The 19,189-nt window shown below is 53.3% G+C and overlaps 1 protein-coding gene across 22 annotated transcripts in view; it reads right to left on the minus strand.

Annotated features, from left to right (window-relative positions):
- AFAP1L2 (actin filament associated protein 1 like 2) overlaps positions 1-19,189 on the minus strand; it is a 127,239-nt gene that overhangs the window by 23,680 nt on the left and 84,370 nt on the right. For 18 of the 22 annotated variants that reach the window (XR_014826262.1, XR_014826263.1, XM_084994391.1 and 15 more), the window contains 4 exons: positions 17,617-17,745; positions 10,876-10,950; positions 9,555-9,649; positions 1,830-1,920 (listed from right to left, as the gene is read on the minus strand). Coding sequence is in view for 20 of the 22 variants with exons in the window: in XM_084994391.1 (XP_084850517.1) it covers positions 1,830-1,920; positions 9,555-9,649; positions 10,876-10,950; positions 17,617-17,745 (390 nt within the window). In the remaining 2 variants the exon portion in view is untranslated. Of the gene's footprint in view, positions 1-1,829; positions 1,921-9,554; positions 9,650-10,875; positions 10,951-17,616; positions 17,746-17,842; positions 17,959-19,189 lie in introns of all 22 variants that reach the window. The other 4 variants (XM_084994407.1, XM_084994408.1, XM_084994406.1 and 1 more) reach the window with 1 other exon arrangement.

Genomic DNA, 19,189 nt, shown 5'->3' on the forward strand with positions numbered 1-19,189 from the left:
AACCTTCTGACCACTTGTTTGTGTCAAGATGAAGCGTCTGCCCCACAAACAGGCCCCCAGGAGCATCTGGGAGACAAGCCCCGGCTGGCAGGGTCACACCCCAGAGAGATGGGTTTAAACCCACGGGGGTGCTTGTGGGGTGAGTCATCGCTCCCACCTTCCAGACGCACCCAGACAGCCCCGCCGCGCCCCCGGCTCGGGTCTGAAATCACATTTGGGCTGGTGATTTGGCAACACCTCACACGCTAAGTGACTCTGCCCACAAAACCGGCCTCTTAGAATAAAAGGCTCTCGGTCCAAAGAAGCGCTCATCTCCCACATGGTCCCGGGACCGCAGCCAGAGGTAAAGCACCAAGACCCAGGACGAGACGCGTGCGTGGCCCCAAGTGACTGGTCCCATCTCACCCCTGAGCCAATTCTTTGGGGAACCAACAAGGCTCCCCACTTTGGACCAAGTTCATTCCCATGACTGGGCCCCTTACCCCTTAGTCTGCAAATTGCTTTATACTGTCAAAGACCTTTCACTGAGAAAGGAAGGAAAAAGAAGGAGGTAAGAAAGGGAGAGGGAGAGGACCAGAGTCCAGCTGTCCAGGAGAGGAGGGGCACAGCCATCTCTTTCTTCCAGAACTCCCGTGGCCTTTCTGTGCTAGAGAATTCCTGCACGAAAAAGAGCTCTTTTTTTTTTTTTTTTAATGGCCACACCTGCGGCCTATGGACATTCCAGGGATCAAATCAGAGTTGTAGCTGAGACCTATGGCACTGCCACAGCAACACCGGGTCCAAGCCACATCTGCAACCTATGCTGCAGTTGGAGGCAACATCAGATCCTTAACCCACTGAGTGAGGCCAGGGATCGAACCTGTATCCTTATGGACAAAACGTCAGGTCCTTAACCCGCTGAGCCACAATGGGAACTCCAAGAAGAGTATTTCTGATCCCATCTCCTCTGGCTGAGAACCCCTGGTTCTCACACTCCCGTGTGAGCCTTGCCCCCATGGCAAAGGCCATCTTTTTTAATACCTAAGTTCGGTCAGCCCCAAAAGAACCCTGCAGAGGCTGAGGAAAGTCTATGCAGGGAAAAGCCAAAGTCCTTGCCAGGGCCTTCTATGTCCCCATCTCTTAGCACCTGCTCCTAGCACACGTGCCAAGGGCTCTCCTTTCTCAGGGCCTTTGTATGTACTGTGCTCTCTGCTTAGAAAGTTCTTCTGGCAGGTACCAGCCACTTCATTCAGGAATCTGCTCAGGGTCACGCCACTAGAGGGGTCCTCCCTAATCTACAATAATGTCCCTGTCCTGTCCCACCCCCACCCCTGCGGCTTTCCATCCTGACATCACCACCTGACATACATCCTGTCTGTTACTTGTCTTCTCTCACAGAATCGAAGTGCCGTGACCACTGGGCCCGCTGAGTCCGACTGTGGCTGAGTTCCTGACTCCTGGAGGCACACTTGGTACTCAGTGGGAGTCCAGCGATGGTGAGTCCAGGGAAGGAACCTGGAAACAGCCCGAGCCCATTTCTGTTGCTTACTGGGCCTCATGCCTCTGGGCCAGGACCTCTCCCCCATCATGTTTCTGCATGGAACCCAGCAACATCCAGACAGGACCACAGAAAGCCTCAGGTCTGGGTCTGTTGCGGGTCTCAGCTCCCCATCAGACCAGGGGCCAAACGCTCTGGGGCCACAGCTCTCAACTCAGGCCGCGCTCTCTGGTAAGAGCTGCCTCTGTGTTTCCAGCCAGGGGTAAGCGTGCCAATCACCACCAGCAGACCTGGTACTGCGTCCACTCGGGAAGGGGCTAGAGCCCCTCCGAGCCCCGTCGCCAGGACGTACCATTGAGCGATGTGTCATACGGTTCGGCCTCCTCATAGTAACCCTCTGGAGACTCGATCTTTGGGATGGAGAGCTGTTTCCGTTCTGGAATCTGTGGTATGAACAAACAAAACAAACATTTCCAGATACCACACACTGGGAACGACTTGCACTTAACCCTTTGGGTGGAAGGAGAGGGAACCAGAAGAAAAACAAACGCGCAGCTTGGACGTCAGGGATTACGTCAGCCCCGCCGTCCACAGTGATTGGTCTGCACCCAGCTTGAAGGGCTGTGGGTGTGGCTTAACCTCACCAGCCTCAGCCCTCTCCTCTGCAAAAGGAAGCCAGACTCGCGTCTGCCCCGAGCCCCAACATCATCATTGAACACACAGCATAACATACTTTTTTTTTTTTTTTTTGTCTTTTTAGGGCTGCACCTGCGGCATATGGAGGTTCCCAGGCCAGGGGTCTCATTGGAGCTGTAGCCACCGACCTGTGCCACAGCCACAGCAACGCCGGATCCTTAACCCACTGAGCAAGGCCAGGGATTGAACCTGCAGCCTCATGGTTCCTAGTCAGATTCATTTCCGCTGTGCCACGACGGGAACTCCCCAGCATAACATACTTAAGGGTCCAGATGGTGACAGGCTGTCATGGTAGCTTCTAAATAGAATGCACTTACTTTTCTTTTTTAACTTTTTTTTTTTCTTTTCTTTTCATGGCCACACCCAAGGCATATGGAAGGTCCCAGATTAGGGGCTGAATCAGAGCTGCAGCTGCCAGCCTACACCACAGCCACAGCAACACGGGATCTGAGCCACGTCTGTGACCTGTGCCACAGCTCACGATAAAAATGCCAGATCCTTAACCCACTGAGGGAGGCTAGGGAGCGAACCTGCATCCTCATGGACACTGTCAGGTTTTAAACCCGCTGAGCCACCACGAGAACTCTAGAATATACTTTCTACAGAGACAAAGGCTAATCAGAGGCACACAGAGAAAGAGGGCCAGGTTTCTAGCTCCCAAACTTTTCCCATAATAAGTTCAATCATTTGTTCGGCAGATACTGGATGGCTCCCATGGACCAGCTGAGGGACACATCCAGGTGGTCAGGCGTCAGTCCTGAGAAAGGATTCACTAGGTCGTGAATGCTCCCAGCTCCTGATCAAGTGCATCGTGAGCAGTGCTCTAACAGACAAGGTCAAAGCTCTGTGGGAGCCTGCAGGGTGTCAGGAACATTGGACACCAAAGAAGGATGCTCAGAGGACAGGTCCACCCTGAGCTTCTTACATGACACAAGCATGCAAGGGCCTAACTGGAGTAGAATAAAACACACATGCAACTGTGGGAGGTGCATAGCATGAAATCACTCTCTCCTCCATCGTCCCACCTGTAAGACGGCACTAGACTCTGAAGGTGGTCGTGTAAGCAAGAGCAGGGGAGAAAAAGGGGTAGATTGTGGCATAAGTATTACTAGAGACAGGTCATGAATGTGCAAGCATCCACCCGCATGCGTCTCCGATGTCTTTCTGAATCATGGAGCCCCTGAAGAGGGCCAAGGGCACGTTCAGGGGTTGAGAACAGAAACGCGAAAGCTGAAGTGCATTCTCACTCCTGGTTTTGAGAAGTCCTTGTGCCGGCATCCACGTGAGGAGCAGGCCTAGGTCTTCGTGGGGGTGGGATGGGGGTGGGGGGGGGAGCATCAACTGGCAGCACAGGAAAGCTCTCTTTTTCAGGTTCAAATCTGCAGCATATGGAGGTCCCCAGGCTAGGGGTCCAGTTGGAGCCATAGCTACCAGCCTACGCCACAGGCACAGCAACGCGGGATCCGAGCCACATCTGCCACCTATGCCGCAACTTGTAGTGACGCCAGATCCTTAACCCACTGAGTGAGGCCAGGGACTGAACTCACATCCTCATGGATACTAGTTGGGTTCCTAACCCACTGAGCCACAGGGGGAGCTCCAGAGGAAGGCTCCTAAGGTAAGAGGGTGCAGAGAGATGAGGCAAGGCAGGGCCCTGGGCTCAGATGGATCCCTGGGCGGTTGGGGACTCCCTGCCCTGCCAGGAAGAGGGGCAGGATTGGGGGCAGAAATCTAGAAACCTTTACCTTGGAAAATGAGCTTATCTGGGGAAACGGAGGACAGACAGAATGTCCTTAGTCCTGGCCCAGGCGACGGTGGGAGTACAGGCAGCCTGGGCTTGGGTCCCCATGGGACACTTCTTAGCGTGGGCTGCAAGGGTGTCTACCCCCAGCTCTCCTGCAGCTGCTGCACCAGCACCAGCTCCCCAGGGCCACATCTTCTGTGGCTTGGCATCTAGATCTGTTTATGTGGCTTCTAGAGTGAGTGTCACTGGGTTTGAATCCAGGACTTAGGAGTTCGAGATTTAACCATGGGTACGTGACAGCCTGTCTGAGCATCTCTTTCCCTTTCCATGAAAGAACAGTGGTACTGGGGTTGTTCTGAGGACTCAAAGATACAAAAGGTGATAGTGTCCCACAGGGCCCGTGTCAAACACGATGCAGGCTATTGTTATCACCGTCTCCTACAACTCAGGGGTCCGAAGGGGCCAGGTTACTGGACTGCTGTCGGACAAGCTGAGACAGGGCTGCAGGAAGAAAACTGGGAGAGGCCAAGTCACCATCTGGGTCCCACACCACATCCTTCTAACTCCATCTGGCCCGACACCAGGAGAGCGGACCCAAGTCCCGGAAGCAGGCTCTGAACAGCTTTTGGCCCCAGCAGGTGCAACACACAGGAACACAGAATAATCTGCTCATTTCCTGAGCAGCCCGGCTGCTGCTCTTGGCCAGCAGGTGCGGCCGTGGAAGAGGGATAGCTGTGATGGCCCCTCCCTCTGGCCAGGCTCTTCCCCAGGGCAAGGGCCCTATGCATGCTGGACAACCTTGGTAGCTGCTAGTGGATGAACTTCACCTTTGCTGCCCTGGGGCCTGGAGAGACATCTCTGCTCCTCTCGCCATCCCTGGCCCTGAGGTCAGCCAGAGGAAGGGCTGCCTGTGAGAGCCAGCCGTGGTCCTCTGAGAGCCAGCTTCCTAGGGTCTCAGGGGAAAGTGTCTCCACAGCTAGGCTCTGGCAAGTCTCCGCAGATGGGTCCTGGGACTTAGGCTTCCCACGTGGGCCAGGCCTCCACCTTCAGCCTCCAAGAGGCCCTACTCCCCCATCAAGGGATGCGGGATCCTTCTCTTGGTGATGAGGTAGGTCCCACCTAGAAAGAAGCTCTAAGCACCGAAGACCTGGCTGTTGCCTGAACTCCCACCATTAGAACTGGACAGAAGGAGAATGAACCTTCCTGAAGGCAAGGGGTCTGGCCCTTCCGTCTAGGACGGGAGCACCAGGGGGTGTTTGTTGAGGGTCTCCCAGGCCTCTCACTGTAAAATCATCCATAAATGGATCCCTACTGAAAGGCATATAGGGCAGTGGCAAGAATTGGACCTCCAAGGCTGAGTTTGAATCCTGACACTGGCACATCCAAGCTGTGTGACTCTGGGCAACTGACCTGACCTCTCTGGGCCTCCGTTCCTCTGCTGTAAAATGGGGAGACTAGAAATACTTGTCACATGAGGTCGCTGTAAGGATTAAACTGTGCTCAGCACTATGAAATCGTAAGTGTTAGTTTTCACTAACCTTAAAAACAAAATATAAAAATATCAATCAAAGGGAGAAAAGTTGCTTGCCGGCATATTTGGTGGAGGAAGACTAGGTGTCTTCTGGGAGGATACAGAGGAGGTGTTTGGGCCAAACTCTACCTCCTTAAAACACAGGACAGTCCCTGTCCTCAAGGCTGCCAGGGCAAAAGATAAGCACATGCGTCAAGGTAAAGGATAAAATGATTTAAACAATTCGGAAGAGAATCACATAGTTCCCAGACACAACGGCCTATGAGCAGAGCTCAAAAGGGCAAGAGATCCTAAACTCCAAGAACTGAGAATAAAGGGCTCTTGTTTTAATTAGCATCATCGTTATGATGACAAAGATGGTGAATATTCAACAAAGATGCAGAAGAGACATGACTTCAAATCTAACATAGGAGTTCCTGCTCTGGCACAAAGAGTTAAGGAGCCAACTATCGCAGCCTGGGTCGCTGCGGAGGAACAGGTTTGATCTCTGGCCTGGGAACTGCCATATGGCACGGGTGTGGCCAAAACAATAAAAACAAAAAACCTGACATCAGAGTCTAAGGGTTCACAAGAAGGGACAGGGAAGAAAGCCACCATGTTCGCGTGATTTGCCAAAGGTTTTCTATAAGGAGCCCCAGAGTCATACCGAGGGATTTACAGGCCAGCTGGGGTCTCTGATCTCAGCTATTCAATCCTGCTATTGCAGTGCAAAAGCACCCATAAATAATACATAAATGAATAAGCTTGGCTGTATTCCAACAAAACGTTCTTTACAAAAGCAGGTGGTGCGGGACTGGGTCAGGGACTGTACTTTGCCAACTCGGATCTGAATCAGACATCAGGTCTGCAGATGAAGGGGTGGCTCGGAGGACCTGAGGCATCTTGGCAGTCTGGAGCAGCCTGCCCCAGGGTGCACTGTGGCAGGTTCCAGGTTGGAGATTAACGGATCCAGCCCCAGCTCCCAGACCAACCAGGGTGACCGCCTTTGGTGGAATAAGCTGTTTCCCCTCCAGAGTGGCTCGCAGAAGTCCAGCACCAAAGCGTGTCCAGGCCTCGAAGGGAGATGGGGTAGAGACAGCTGTGCTGGCCAGGAGCAGAACAGTGCCAGCAAACATCTGTTTCTCCTACAGCGACCACAGCACCTGGCTGTGCAGACTGCGGCCTGGAAGTCCTACAGCTGCCTGAGTCACCGGCCACACCCACGAGGCTGCGCCAGACCCCTGGCTGCCCTTCCAGCACTGGACAGCCCTGAGCTGGGGACAGAGGCCACGCGCCTGGCCCAGCCCTGAGCACCGGGGACCTCAGGCGGATACCCAGCTTCTGCCACAGCCACCAGTGAGCCTGGGGCTATGCATCAGGGACGACAAGTCACCGTGGTCCCTGAAGCCCTGGGATCAGGTTGGGAAGGGACAAGGGACAGGGCTTTCTCTGAGGGAGACAGCCCAGCCCAGGCTCAGGCTGCCGCATTCGCTCCCCAGAGATTTGCTGCTCTGGCTTGGCTCCTCCTTGTAAGAGCCTGAAGACACAACTGTTCCCCACTCGGCCCTGAGACCCCTCCTCTGGGGGCCTCGGACTAAGGGTTACGGCTGCTTCAGCCAGGCTTGACCTTGACCAGAGAGGAGGCCCGAGGGAACAGGTGTGTGTGAATGTGTGCACGTGCGTGCGGGCAGGGTGGGGAGAACCCCCGGTTATGGCACCCCTTCCTCACTCCTTAGCCACAAGGTCCTGGGGTACACGGGGTGCCCGGGACAGAATGAAGGGAGACCCAGACAAGGTCCATCTTGGCAGAGAAATTCCACAAGGAGGGGAGACAGTCAGGTCTGCTTGCTCTGCTGGACCCTCCCCCGGGCCCAAAGTGCGTCCACGGGACCCATTAGCACATGTCCAAAAGGCTACCCTGGGACTGTGGGATCCTTGGGTGTTGACACTTTCCCAGCTCCAGCACATGGCTCCCCTCAAGTCTCTCCTGGCCCCGATGGCCACAGACACAGTTGACACAGGGAGTCTGCTCCAGGGGACAGCCCCTGCCCTTGCCTTGCTTGGAGGCCCCATGTCTCCTCTGAGCCCAGGTCACAGGAGGCTGGCCAAGGAGGGATAAAAGCCAGCTTGCTGGAGCCCTGGGGGCCACTGGCCTCTGTGATATGATCAGTGTGTAAGGGCACATGGCCCAGGGCCCTGGGCTCCCAGTTGTCAGACGCAGACCTCTGGGCCAAGTCAGCACCTGGGAGAGAGTCTGGTGCTGACCCATAAGCAGGTGCCCCATGTGGGTCAGGCATCAGCACCCCGACTGCACAAAGTCCAGGGGCACCGTGGCCAGAAGCAGACACTGAATTCCGGATAAGAAAGTTCCAGCCCTGGTTCAGAGCAGAGCTTGAGACACACCTCCTACCTGCTTAAAACCAGCAACTGCTAGATGGGAGCTGAGGGGCCATGTCCCCTCCCCTGAGTCCTGAGGCCAAAAATAAGGGGTGCCTGCAGCTGGAAAGGGTACAATTTATACCCTTACTTGTTTAAAAAGATGAGCGGAAGTCTGGGAGGCTGCAGAATGGCCCAGAAACCTAGAACCTGCATACAAATCCTGGCCCTGCTACCTCCCAGCAGTGGGACCTCGGCCAGATGTTTTAACTCCAGGAGGCACCATTTCTCAGCAGGTGGCGGGAGAACCCTGTTTGTGTGCACAGGGCAGGCAACAGCTCAGAGCACAGCAGGCACCTCTGTCACTGGCATATGGGGTGACCCAGGGGCTCAGGCCTTTAAGTCTCACTCGGCCTGGGATAAAGTGTCCCCTCCGGCTGTCCCCCAGCTCAAGGGGCCTCCTGTGTGGGTGGGATGCTGCCCAGGCACTTGGACCCACCCCACCAACTGTGAGAGCAGCAGCCAGAACCAGGCTGCCCCAGGAAGGCAAGAAGGATGGCCTGGTGGGAGCTCAACGACCATGGAGCCCACAGCTTCCTTCCAGAAATTATGTCTCACGCCTTGTCCTGGAAGCCTCCCCAGCAAGATCCTACAGCAGAAACAACTTGGGTTCAAACTCTGGCTCTGCCACTGGAGGCTGTGTGACACTGGGACATGATAAACCCACTCATTCCTGGTTCCTCACTCACAAAATGTAAATACTGCCACTCATCTCACTGAATACTAACAGGGTCTGTCACACCTACTGATTATAAGACAATCTCGGGGGAGAGATGTTCTTTTCATTTAAACCCAGGAGACAAAGGGCCAGACGCCTTAAATAACTGGCTTAAGGTCAAGGAACTAGTACCTGGCAGAGCTGGGATCTGAACTGAGGTCTATAGGGTTCCATAACTCCATCCACCCATCCACCCATCCATCCATCCATGAACGAATATACATGTGGTCCACTGTGAGCAGACGCAGGACGCGGAGCAGTAAATGAGAGACATGGTCCCTGCTCTAGGGAGGTTCCATCTGTCCGCTCTGGGAGGCAAACAGTTGGCTGGTAGGGCAGACAGTAATAGGGACAGATACTGAGGTGGGGTGCTGCCCACAGGCCGGTCAGGGAGCATCTCAGAATGTCTGAGACACGAGGCACGGGCAGCTGTTCCAGAGTCAGGGCCCGGGAAGTGCTAAGTCCCTCAGGCAGGGCTGACCATGGGCGGGATTCAACCCAGGAACAGAGGCGGGGCCAGTGAAGAGGAGACACATGAGGCTGGAGATGCAACGGGCCCAGACCGTGCAGGCCCTGGGGCCACGTGAAGGAATGTGGGTGTCCTGTGCCACGTTCACCGAGAGCTCTTGGTGGGTTTCGAGCAGGAAATGCGGTGTGATGTGATTTACGTTTCTGAAAGGTCACTGTGGCCTGAGCTGGTGACATGGCCCCGCTCACGGAGGGCTGATAAAGAGCCTGGCATGGCCTTGGACACATGGTGGCCCTCGATAAAGGTAGCCCTCATCTCCCACTGAACAAATGATGTCACCTTCAGGCGGGCTTGTCCCTGTCCCTCCCCGGGCCTGCCCCAGGCTCCATACACAACAGGGGCTCTGAACAGGCCAGACGCTTGGTGGACTGACACCCGTAGAAACAGCTGGAGGTTCACGGGGCCCAAGACAGGGAAATCAGCAGCCCTGGTCCCAACACTTACTATCTTGGGTGGCGGGAGGTCTGGAAGGTTCTTCTGAGGGGCCGAGGAGTGCTGGCCGGGCTCCCCGTTGGTCAGGGGGGTCTGCTCCTCAGGCGCTGTGGGCAGCAAGCAGGAGAGGGCTTCAGTGAGGGGTGCCCAGCCTGATGGCAGAGCCTCCTTAGCCAGTAAAGTCTGGTCATGTGAACACGGAGTCTATTTGCGCAGGAGTGAATTACCCAGGCAGGCGGTCCCTGGAGCCAGTGTTGTTTTGCCTCCAAGAATAGTGTGCATCTGCCACAGGCAGATTCCTCAGAAGGAACTGGTTTGAGGTTTCTGGCAGGTTCCATGCCCTCTCCTCCACCTGCCCCAGGTCCAAAATGATCCGGCCACAGAGCTTTAGCGAGCAGAGGAGCTGCTCGGGTCACTATATTGAGCTGCTCCTGTATCCACCCTGTGATTACCTCTGGCCACCCCACAGTTTCCCCAGGAGGCCAACCAGCTTGGGTACAGTGTCTGCGTTCTTGGGGGAGACTTCTGCTGAGCCAGGCTTGGCGGTGGGACAGGAGGTGGAAAAGCCACACTGGGAAACTTGGCCACCAACCCTCCATGTGCTTTTAAGGAAAAGGCACCAAGAATTCTTCTGAGCCTGACCATTTCGGCCAGTGGCCGAGCCAGTCCGGGACAGACAGGTTCAGGCAGATCTGATCTTAGCGCTTGGGTGGCTGGTATCTTGAAGCCAAGTCTTTAACTGGACTGGATGCGTTGGGGTGCTGGGTTCCCCTGTTTTGCTAAGGCTCTGCACTTGAGTAATAGGCTTGAGAGTAGCAAGATGGGGCTTCTAATCCGCTAGACAACTAGGCAACTCTGCCAACCTCTGGGTCTGTGGGAATCTTACAGGACCCACTCCTGAGGGTTTTTAGAGAAACGCAGAGAGCAGAACAGGGCAGAAGAGTGAGACACCATGGCAATCTCTCCTTCCAATGGAAGATAAAATGTTCTGCCAAGAGATCACCTGTGAACAAAACCTTTGACGATTAAGGCAGCTGATCTGAATTATAACTTCCTACTCCTGGAGTGATGCTGAGAAACCTTGAGAGATTTTAGGGACAGATCCCTGATCCATGAAGGGGTTGTGGGACCTTTAAGAGGCAAGGAGGTGGCTTGATGAAACATCCCAAAATACATCGACCCAAAATACTATCTACCAAAATGTGACTTCTCCAAATAACTCCTCCAGGCCTGTCTGTGGTGCTGGCTGGGAGGAAGGAGCGGGGATGGGATCAAAGCTTACAGCTGCCCCTCCCGGAGGGAGCTGGCCATGCCACCAGCAGTAGCCCCGTACCTTTGTCTTGGGACTCGGCATTCTGCTGCTTGTGGACCGTCACTTTGTTCATATAAATGTACTCTTCATCAGAACCTGCAGAAGAAGGACGGAAGACACAGGCTTCATGTGATTTCATGAAGGGAAAGGGCTTCTAGAGAAAAATCCTATCATCTCCTTCCCACTTGCCCAAGAGACCTTGTCATCAGCTTGAATATTAGTAAAAAGCATACATTTTGAATTGATTGAAAGAGTCCATTATAGAAATGGTTGACAGATTTCCCCAAAAAAATAAAAGCCAAGTTGCTGTTAGTTTTCCAGCCTGGAGGGAAGTGGGGTGAGGAAAGGGGATCAGATACAGGATAGCTTCAGGAATAAAGGTCTTAAGTGGAAAAGCACCTATTTCTCAAAGATCTGCCTCATATTTCACCAAGCAGAGGTTTCTCTGGGTTTCCTAGCTTTTCATTAATTGAAAAATACTTCCTGGAGTTCCCATGGAGGCTGAGCAGTAAGGAACCTGACTAGTATCCATGAGGATGCGGGTTCAATCCCTGGCCTCGCTCAGTGGGTTAAGGATCCGGCATTGCCATGAGCTGTGGTGTTGGTTGAAGATGAGGCTCAGATTCCACGTTGCTGTGACTGCAGTGTAGGCTGGCCTGGGAACTTCCATTGCCATGGGTGCCACCCTAAAAAGACAAAAACCAACCAATCAAACAAAAAACACTTCCTATCAGTCATTCTCACCTTAGTCTGAAGTACGTGTATGGACTAGCCAGAGTCATGTCTATATAAGACAGGTCAGAGTGGGGATCTGGAAGCTTATCTCCTAGGCCTCCAGTTGGGGTGCCACTGCAGGGGCCTGAGCTCTGGGTTTGGAGGGGTGAGTGTGCTGGAATTGGACCTGCAGCACCAACAGCTCCCTGCTCCACCCTGTAGATTGTACCCTGCAGCGGGACAGCCCTTCCCCGCCTTTCAAAACATTTCTGTACAGATTGTCATCTTCCCCAGGCATGTCTAGGCAGACTAAAGCTAGTCTTCCAATGCAGTGCCTGATGCCCCAGGGACCCTTTCTTAAGCCTGCAGAGGAAGCTCATCCTAGTCCTTCTCCTCTTAAGAAATCCTCCTGTGTTTCTTTGAGGCTCTTAATTTGCATTTCCTAGAAACTTGCGGCTGATAAATTCCAGTGGTTGGAGACTGAGCCAAGAAGCCCAATTCAAACCCCTGGCGAAGGAGACGGTTCAGCGCCAGTCAGCTCCACGCCCCAGACGCCCAGACTCCAGCCAACGGGCTTGCATAGAGCCCTGAGAATCCAGAGCAACAGGAAGATACAGCGGGATGGATCTTCCTCCATCAGCCCGTGGGGTCATCACCCTGGTGCCCAGCCCTGCCAGGACCCATTAGCAACTTCTCTATACAAAGGGCTACAGCAGCGAATGGGACGGAACTACGGGTCTAAACCCAGTCATGTGCACCTTGCATACTTCCACGGACTGGACCAGAGGGTCTGGGTCACCCTCTCCTCCAGAGCACGGCACAGGGAAAAGTACTCTACCGGTGGAGGCAGGAGATGGGATGGGGGTGGCGGCGGGGTCTCAGCCAAACCCTGCGGGTACAGTAATTCTCAGCAAAACACCTATCCCGTGTGCCTTGGTGTTCTTGTCTGCATCGTATGCAAAGCAATTGTGACGAAATAGTGCCTGTTTCTACCTCACTGGTTTTCAAGAGTACAAAACTCAAACAATAGGGAATTTGAAAGAGTAAGGTAACCCTGGTCTCGCTCAGTAGGTTAAAGATCTGGTGTTGCCATAACCTGCAGCATAGGTGGCAGATGCAGCTCCATCTGGTGTGGCTGTGGCTGTGGCATAGCCTTCAGCTGCAACTCCAATTCGACCTCTAGCCTGGGAACTTCCAAAGGTAGCCATAAAAAGAAACAAGACCAAAAAAAAAAAAAAAAAAAGAAAAAAAAAAAAAAAGAAGAACAAAACTTAAATTCCCACTAACAGGGGGCTGGTTGAACACTCACTATTCTGCATCCAGCTCTGGATACAACCCACCCACCTGTGAAAAATTACGAAGTAGCTCAGTGTTTGCTGTTTATAAAGATGTCCCCAAATTCCAGTTAAAGGATCATGTTTCAGAAAAACAAAAAAAAGTGTGTGAACTGTCAACACATGGAAATGTGCACAGGCAGCAATTCTAAATGTAAGAATAATGCAAAGCAGAACACAGAGGCAAAATACAACTCCGTGAAAATATTCTGATGACACTGATAAAGATTAAAAAAAAAAAAGGAATCAAAGGAACATAAATAGTGTTTAATGCTCATTTCTTCTTTTCATATTGTTGACGAAGCTCACACTCCTGGACAAGGTAAAAAAAAAAAAAAAAAAAGCAAGATGTTGTTAGATTCTGAGCAGGTTCTTCCTCCTCAAGATGGTCATTTGTAAACTGCAGAGAAAACTGTGTCCCATGGCCGCGTCTCCCTGGGCCACTCTGTAGGCTGCGCTTGACGAGGTGCTGGTTCTCGGCATTGCTAATCCGCTACCATCCCATTGGTAAAGACGCGTCTCCCAGGACTATCTGCCATCCTGTGACCTTGGCCTTGGAGAGGGGAGGCAGCAGCCTTGGCTTGGAGAGCCTCTCCCATTCATTTTCAGAAGTGCACTGAGCACCAGCCCCATGCGAGGTGCTGAGGATACAGCAGAGAACAAAACAGACATTGTCTCTGCCTTTGGGAACCCACCAGGGTACGGGGGGTGGGGTGGGGGAGGGGGAGGCAGATCCGGATGGGGTCCAGGAGGGTGGGAAATGACAATAGCCATGGGTCCAGCAGAGAGGCGAGCTCACTGTGCTCTGGGCAAGTGTGTGGGTCTGGGGGACTGGCCCTTGTCTGAAGAGGGTGGGGGAGAGGAGCAGGGAGGAGGGGCACGGTCCCTTTCTGCTACGGCCGGATAGACAGAATGATGGAAGCATTTCCATCACAGGGCAGCCCCTGCAATGGTTCCCGAGTCTCTGGGCAGGGTATTGGGGTGCCCTCAGCGTGAAGACAGGGAAAAAATATTAGATCCCAGTTAAACAGACCTCAATCCAGGCCTTGGCCTCCCCATCTAGACCAAAGGCAAAGAGAGTAGAAAACTCAGGAACACGGTGAAAGATCAGAAAATGGATACTTCCGTTGGAAAAGGGCAAACACACACTCTCATGCACTCATCCGCCGCCCCAACTGTGGGGGAGGAGACAACAGCTCAGCCAGCAGAGACCACAGGCCATCTCAAAATGATCAGCTGGCTTCCACCTACAAGCCCAGTCAGGCTGAGTTCATTTTCTGGAAGATACACAGTGACGCAGGCTTGGGAGGCTGAGGGAAAACAACGAAGGCTTTACATGTAGGGGGCTTCAGGCTCTATCCTGTGCAGAACAATGACCCTGGTGCAGACTAATCTGGATGGGGGAGAGGGGAGGGGGTATGAGGGTGAGGTCCACTGGCCCAGGTCTGAGCCCAGGTTCCACCACTCACCGCCATGGGCCTCGAACCCGTGACTTTCCAAGACTCTGTTCCCTGGCTGGTAAGTTGGGACTAACAACCCCCTCACGGCCTTGAGATGCGAATTAGATGACATAATCCAAGTCACCCCAGACTTGAAGTGCGGGGCTGGAACTGGTGAGCACACACAAGTGTAAGCTGCTGTTATAGCCCCTCTGCCATCAAAGATGCTGCAAAGAGGACCCGAAGGGGAACCTCCCAATCAGTGGCCACTCATGAGTGGGCGGCCACGTGGGGAAGAGAAGTGACAGCAAAGGCCTCAGTATGGCTGTGCACGTTTATGGGTGGTCTGGGGGCGGTTCACACTGGGGAGCCCCCTGACCTGTCCTCAGCAGCCCCATGCGATGCAAAGACCGCCGGCGGGGAAGGCTTACGTTTCTAAGAGCAGAACAGACAGAGATCAAGAGTGAAACAAAGGTCATCCTACAGGAAGCGACACTAAACCAAAAAGCCTCACTATAGATCAAGACCACGCAGGGGGCTCTGATGGGGTGAGAACCAAGACCAGAAGTCAGACGCCACTGCACGGGTGTTTGTAAGTTCCCAGCAGAGGTGTACGTTATCATTAGACATGCTCAAGTCGGAACACATCTAAAGAGTCTGGGAGTGTGCTTTGGAAAGGATTCCACTGATGAATCCTGTGGAGTGAGTCACCCGTCTCTAACTCACCTGCTCTGTAATGTGGATTTCCCATCCGCTCTTCCCACCTTTGATGTGCTGCTGACCAGCATTCAGGGCGGTCAGCAGATGCTCACTACAAAGCCGGGAGGAGCCTGGGAACCGGAGGGTGGCCTGCAGAGCTGCAGAGGCAATGAGGGGGCTCAAGGAAAACGCCTGTAAGGAAAGGCTGAGGGAGCCAGATTATTTCGCCAGAAGAGAAGGCTGCTGGGCATATAGCAACACCCTTCACTTGATGACTTCTCTGATATTCAGACGACAGAAACGAATTCCCCAGGGAACAAAGAAAAGGAAAAGGGATTTCGAAACCTAGCCTGATGGATGCAGGCTGGGGGTCAGGGAGGAGCTCCCTGCAGTAACAGTCAAGGCAGGTGCATGTTCCTTCCTGGCATGGATCCGCGCTGTTCCTACTGTGAGGCAGAAGGATTAGAGGCCCTCTTAGGGTCCCTTCCTGTCCCAAAATATCACTTGCAATTCTCAAACACCCAGTATAAAATAAATTCAACTAAACTGTGATGGCTTCCCAGGAAGGCTTTTCTTAAAAATATGTGCTAGAAAGGAAACCATATATCTACAGGAAGATCTGTTCAAAGCAGCCTTATTACTCTATGGACAACCCGAATTCCATCAGCAAGTGAATGGATAAGCAGATTGTGGTACGTTGGCAGAATGCAATCAATCTATTCAGCAGTAAAAGGAGCTACTGCATAGAAGAATCTCCTGAGTGACGGAGGCCAGACATAAAGCATAAACCATATGATTACATGTCTATAAAGCTCCAGGATGGGCAACACCAGTAATGGTGGAAGAAATCTGAACAGTGGTTGCCTTGGGGAGGATTCTTGCCCTGGGACAATAAAAATATTCCATGTCTTACTCTGGGCAGTGGGTACAATGTCAAAACGCATTGAATTGACTACTTAAGATCTGATCTTTTTGTCTGTCTGTGCTGCACCTGCGACATATGGAAGTGCCCAGGCCAGGGATCAAATCTGAGCTGAAGCTGTAACCTACACCACAGCTGCAGCAACACCACATCCTTACCCCACTGCACGGGGCCAGGGATCAAACCCATGCTGCCCAGAGACAATGCCAGATCCTTAACCCACTGTGCCACAGTGGGCACTCCAAGATCTGCATACTTGATGGGATATAAAATCTAGCTCAATTAAAAAGATACGAAAAACAATGAACTCAGAGTCCTGGGATCTACAGGCCTAAAACTATGTTTTCCTGGGAGGTCCCTGGGGGTCTTGTGGTTAGGACTTGACGTGTTCACCTCTGTGGCCTGGGTTCAATCCCTGGTCCGGGAACTGAGATCTCACACCAAGCTGATGCACATGGTGGCCAATAAAACCCACAAAACAAACAAACCAAAAAACCATCCCAAATCCACTGTGTTTTCCTGTTTTCCCTTGGGCCATATGACATAGGACAAGTTATTTAAACTCTTCAGGCCTCAGGCTCCTCATCTGCCATCACACCACCTCGCAGGGCTGTCTTGAAGACGGAGCACGTTCATACATGTGCAGGCGGGATGTGCTCGACCAAGTGTGGCCATTATTATACCAGTTTATTATCCCTTCTCTAGTCTCAACCACAATGAAAAGGGCTTTGAAAACACTTTGTGTAAACCCTCTCCCTGGGCTGCTGTGCTGGGTATTCAGAGATTTCTGGGGCTCCCACACCTGTCCCACGACACCTGCGCTATTGCTATGGGCTGAATCGTGTTCCCCTCAAAGTTCACAATGTCCTAACCCTGAATACCTCCGAATGTGACTATTATGGGGAGAAAGGGTCTTTTGTTTGAAGTAGGGTGGGGCTGCACCCACGGCCAATGGAAGTTCGCAGGCCAGGGATCAAATCCTAGCCACAGCGGCGACCTACGCCACAGCGGGGGCACCGCCAGATCCTGAACCTGCTGTGCTAGAGTGGCACCTCCCAAAAGGGTCATTGAAGAGATAATCATGGCAGAATGAGGCCACTGGAGTGGGCCCTGATCCAGTGAATGGTGTCCTGATAAGAAGAGGCGATCTGGAGTTCCTGTTGTGGCTCAGTGGGTTAAGAGCCTGACTAGTATCCACGAGGATGCGGGTTTGAGCCCTGGCTTCGCTCAGCGGGTTAAGGATCCAGTGCTGCAGCAAGTTGCAGCATAGGCTGCAGATGCGGCTCAGTCCCGCATTGCTGTGGCTGTGGTGTAGGCTGGCAGCTGCAGCTCCGACTCAACCTGGGAACTTCCGCATGCTGTGGGTGAGGCCCTAAAAGGAAAACAAAGAGGAAGAGGAGGAGATCGGGACACCCACAAGCACAGAGAGGAAGGCCAGTGTAGAAACCCGGGGTGAAGCGGACGGTGTCTACACTGCGAGAGAAGCATCCGAAGCAATCAACCCTGCTGACACCTTGAACTCGGATTTCTAGCCTCCAGAACAGTGAGCCAATGACTTTCTGTTGTCTCACCCAGTCTGTGGGGCGTGATCACGGCAGCCCTAACACACGTGCCCCCATCTTCCTCTTCCCCTGGGGACCTGGGCCACACTCACTGCTGCTTTTGGTGTAAAGCCGGAGGAGCTCAGCCAGGCCACTCTTCTTCACCTCGGCCGTGCTGCTCAGGTTCTCCTGGTCAAGGATCTTGAGGAAGTCATCCAGCTCTGTCAGCAGCTGCTCCAGGGCTGGAGAAGAAAACAGAAGAAGCCATTACCGTGGCCGCCCTCTCTCCAAAGGCCAAGCTCGGGTACACCGCCAGACCCCACCGTATCCCATGATGACCTTCTGGGCCCAAGGGGAGGGGTTCCAGAGTTCCCTGATGGTCCAGCGGTTAGGGATTTGGCGATGTCACTGCTGTGGCTCTGGTTCGATCCCTGGCCCGGGAGCCACAGGCATGGCTAAAAAAATAAAAATAAAAACATTGTGTGTTTTCCAGTGCAGGGAGAGGAAAAGCAGACCTTTGGCTTCGAGATGGACCACCTGGGCCGAAGCTATTCATCTACCCTTGCTGGAGTGACGTCACACCATGCTGGAGTGACGGTGGCCAAGGAGGCCCAATCAAGCCCCTCAGGCCATGAGCGTCTGCAAATGGGACTTTCTTTCTCAGTAAAGGCCCATCAAAACAACTCAGGGTCTGGGGAAACTCTGAACACAGATCAAACCCACAACCATCGAAAGAAATGCTGTGGCAGACCCAGTTGTGACTCCTGTCCCCAAGGATGGGGACATGGAGTGACTCCAGGGAGATGAAACAGTGATTACTCTATCCCTGCAGAAATACGGACAACCCATCGAAAGCCACACGTGGACAAACAAAACCTTTCTCTGAGATTCTCAGTGAGGGAGCCACCTCGGTTGTCACGAGTCCAGCATCACTCCCAAGCTGGTTAAGGGTTCTGGTGCCTCAGATCCAGCTGTCAGAGGCCTCTCAAGGGCCATTAGAGAAGCACCTGCCAATTTCCAGCTGGAAGCAAGCGCTGTGCAGAAATGCTAGTGCAGAGGGCAACGGTCTAGGTGCTGGGCACCCACCACTATTGCTGCTGTCATTACTCTTAATGACCTAAGTCTCCATTAAGAACAGGATGCTGGGGAGTTCCCACTGTGGCACAGTGGGTTAAGGATCGGGCATTGCCGCAGCGGTGGCATAGGTTGCAGCTGCGGCTCGGATTCAAGTCCTGGCCTGGAAACTTCCACATGCTGTGGGTGCAGCCAAAAAAGAAGAAGAAAAAAGAGCAGGCTGCTGCATTTGCTGATGGGGTCCTGAGCTGGCTCTCTCTGCCCAGCTGGCTCTCCAGAACATGCCCATTCATGGCCACGGCTCCTTGAGGGGCTGCACAGTGCTTTCCCACCCTGGCTGCACTGAAATCACCTAGAGAGAGCTGAAGACTCCTGATGCCGAAGCCTCGCTTACGCTGCTGATATCAGAACCTCTGGGAGTGAGACCCGGGAGTTCATGGTTTTTAAACCTCCTCAGATGATTTCAAATCACAGCCAACGCCAGGAAGTATGGGTCTAAACACAATGCCAAGGGCCACATCTGAGGGCCCTGCTACCAAGGCAGCCATCAAGGTGTCCGGACCTGTTCTCCATCACCTGCTGCGGGGACTCTGAGCAGTCAGACATGCTCTC

Source organism: Sus scrofa, chromosome 14, assembly GCF_054392235.1.
Source record: "Sus scrofa isolate SSC_HxYL_T2T_F1_AM1 chromosome 14, Sscrofa_HxYL_maternal_Yorkshire_Landrace_v2.0, whole genome shotgun sequence".
NCBI classification, from domain to species: Eukaryota; Metazoa; Chordata; class Mammalia; order Artiodactyla; family Suidae; genus Sus; species Sus scrofa.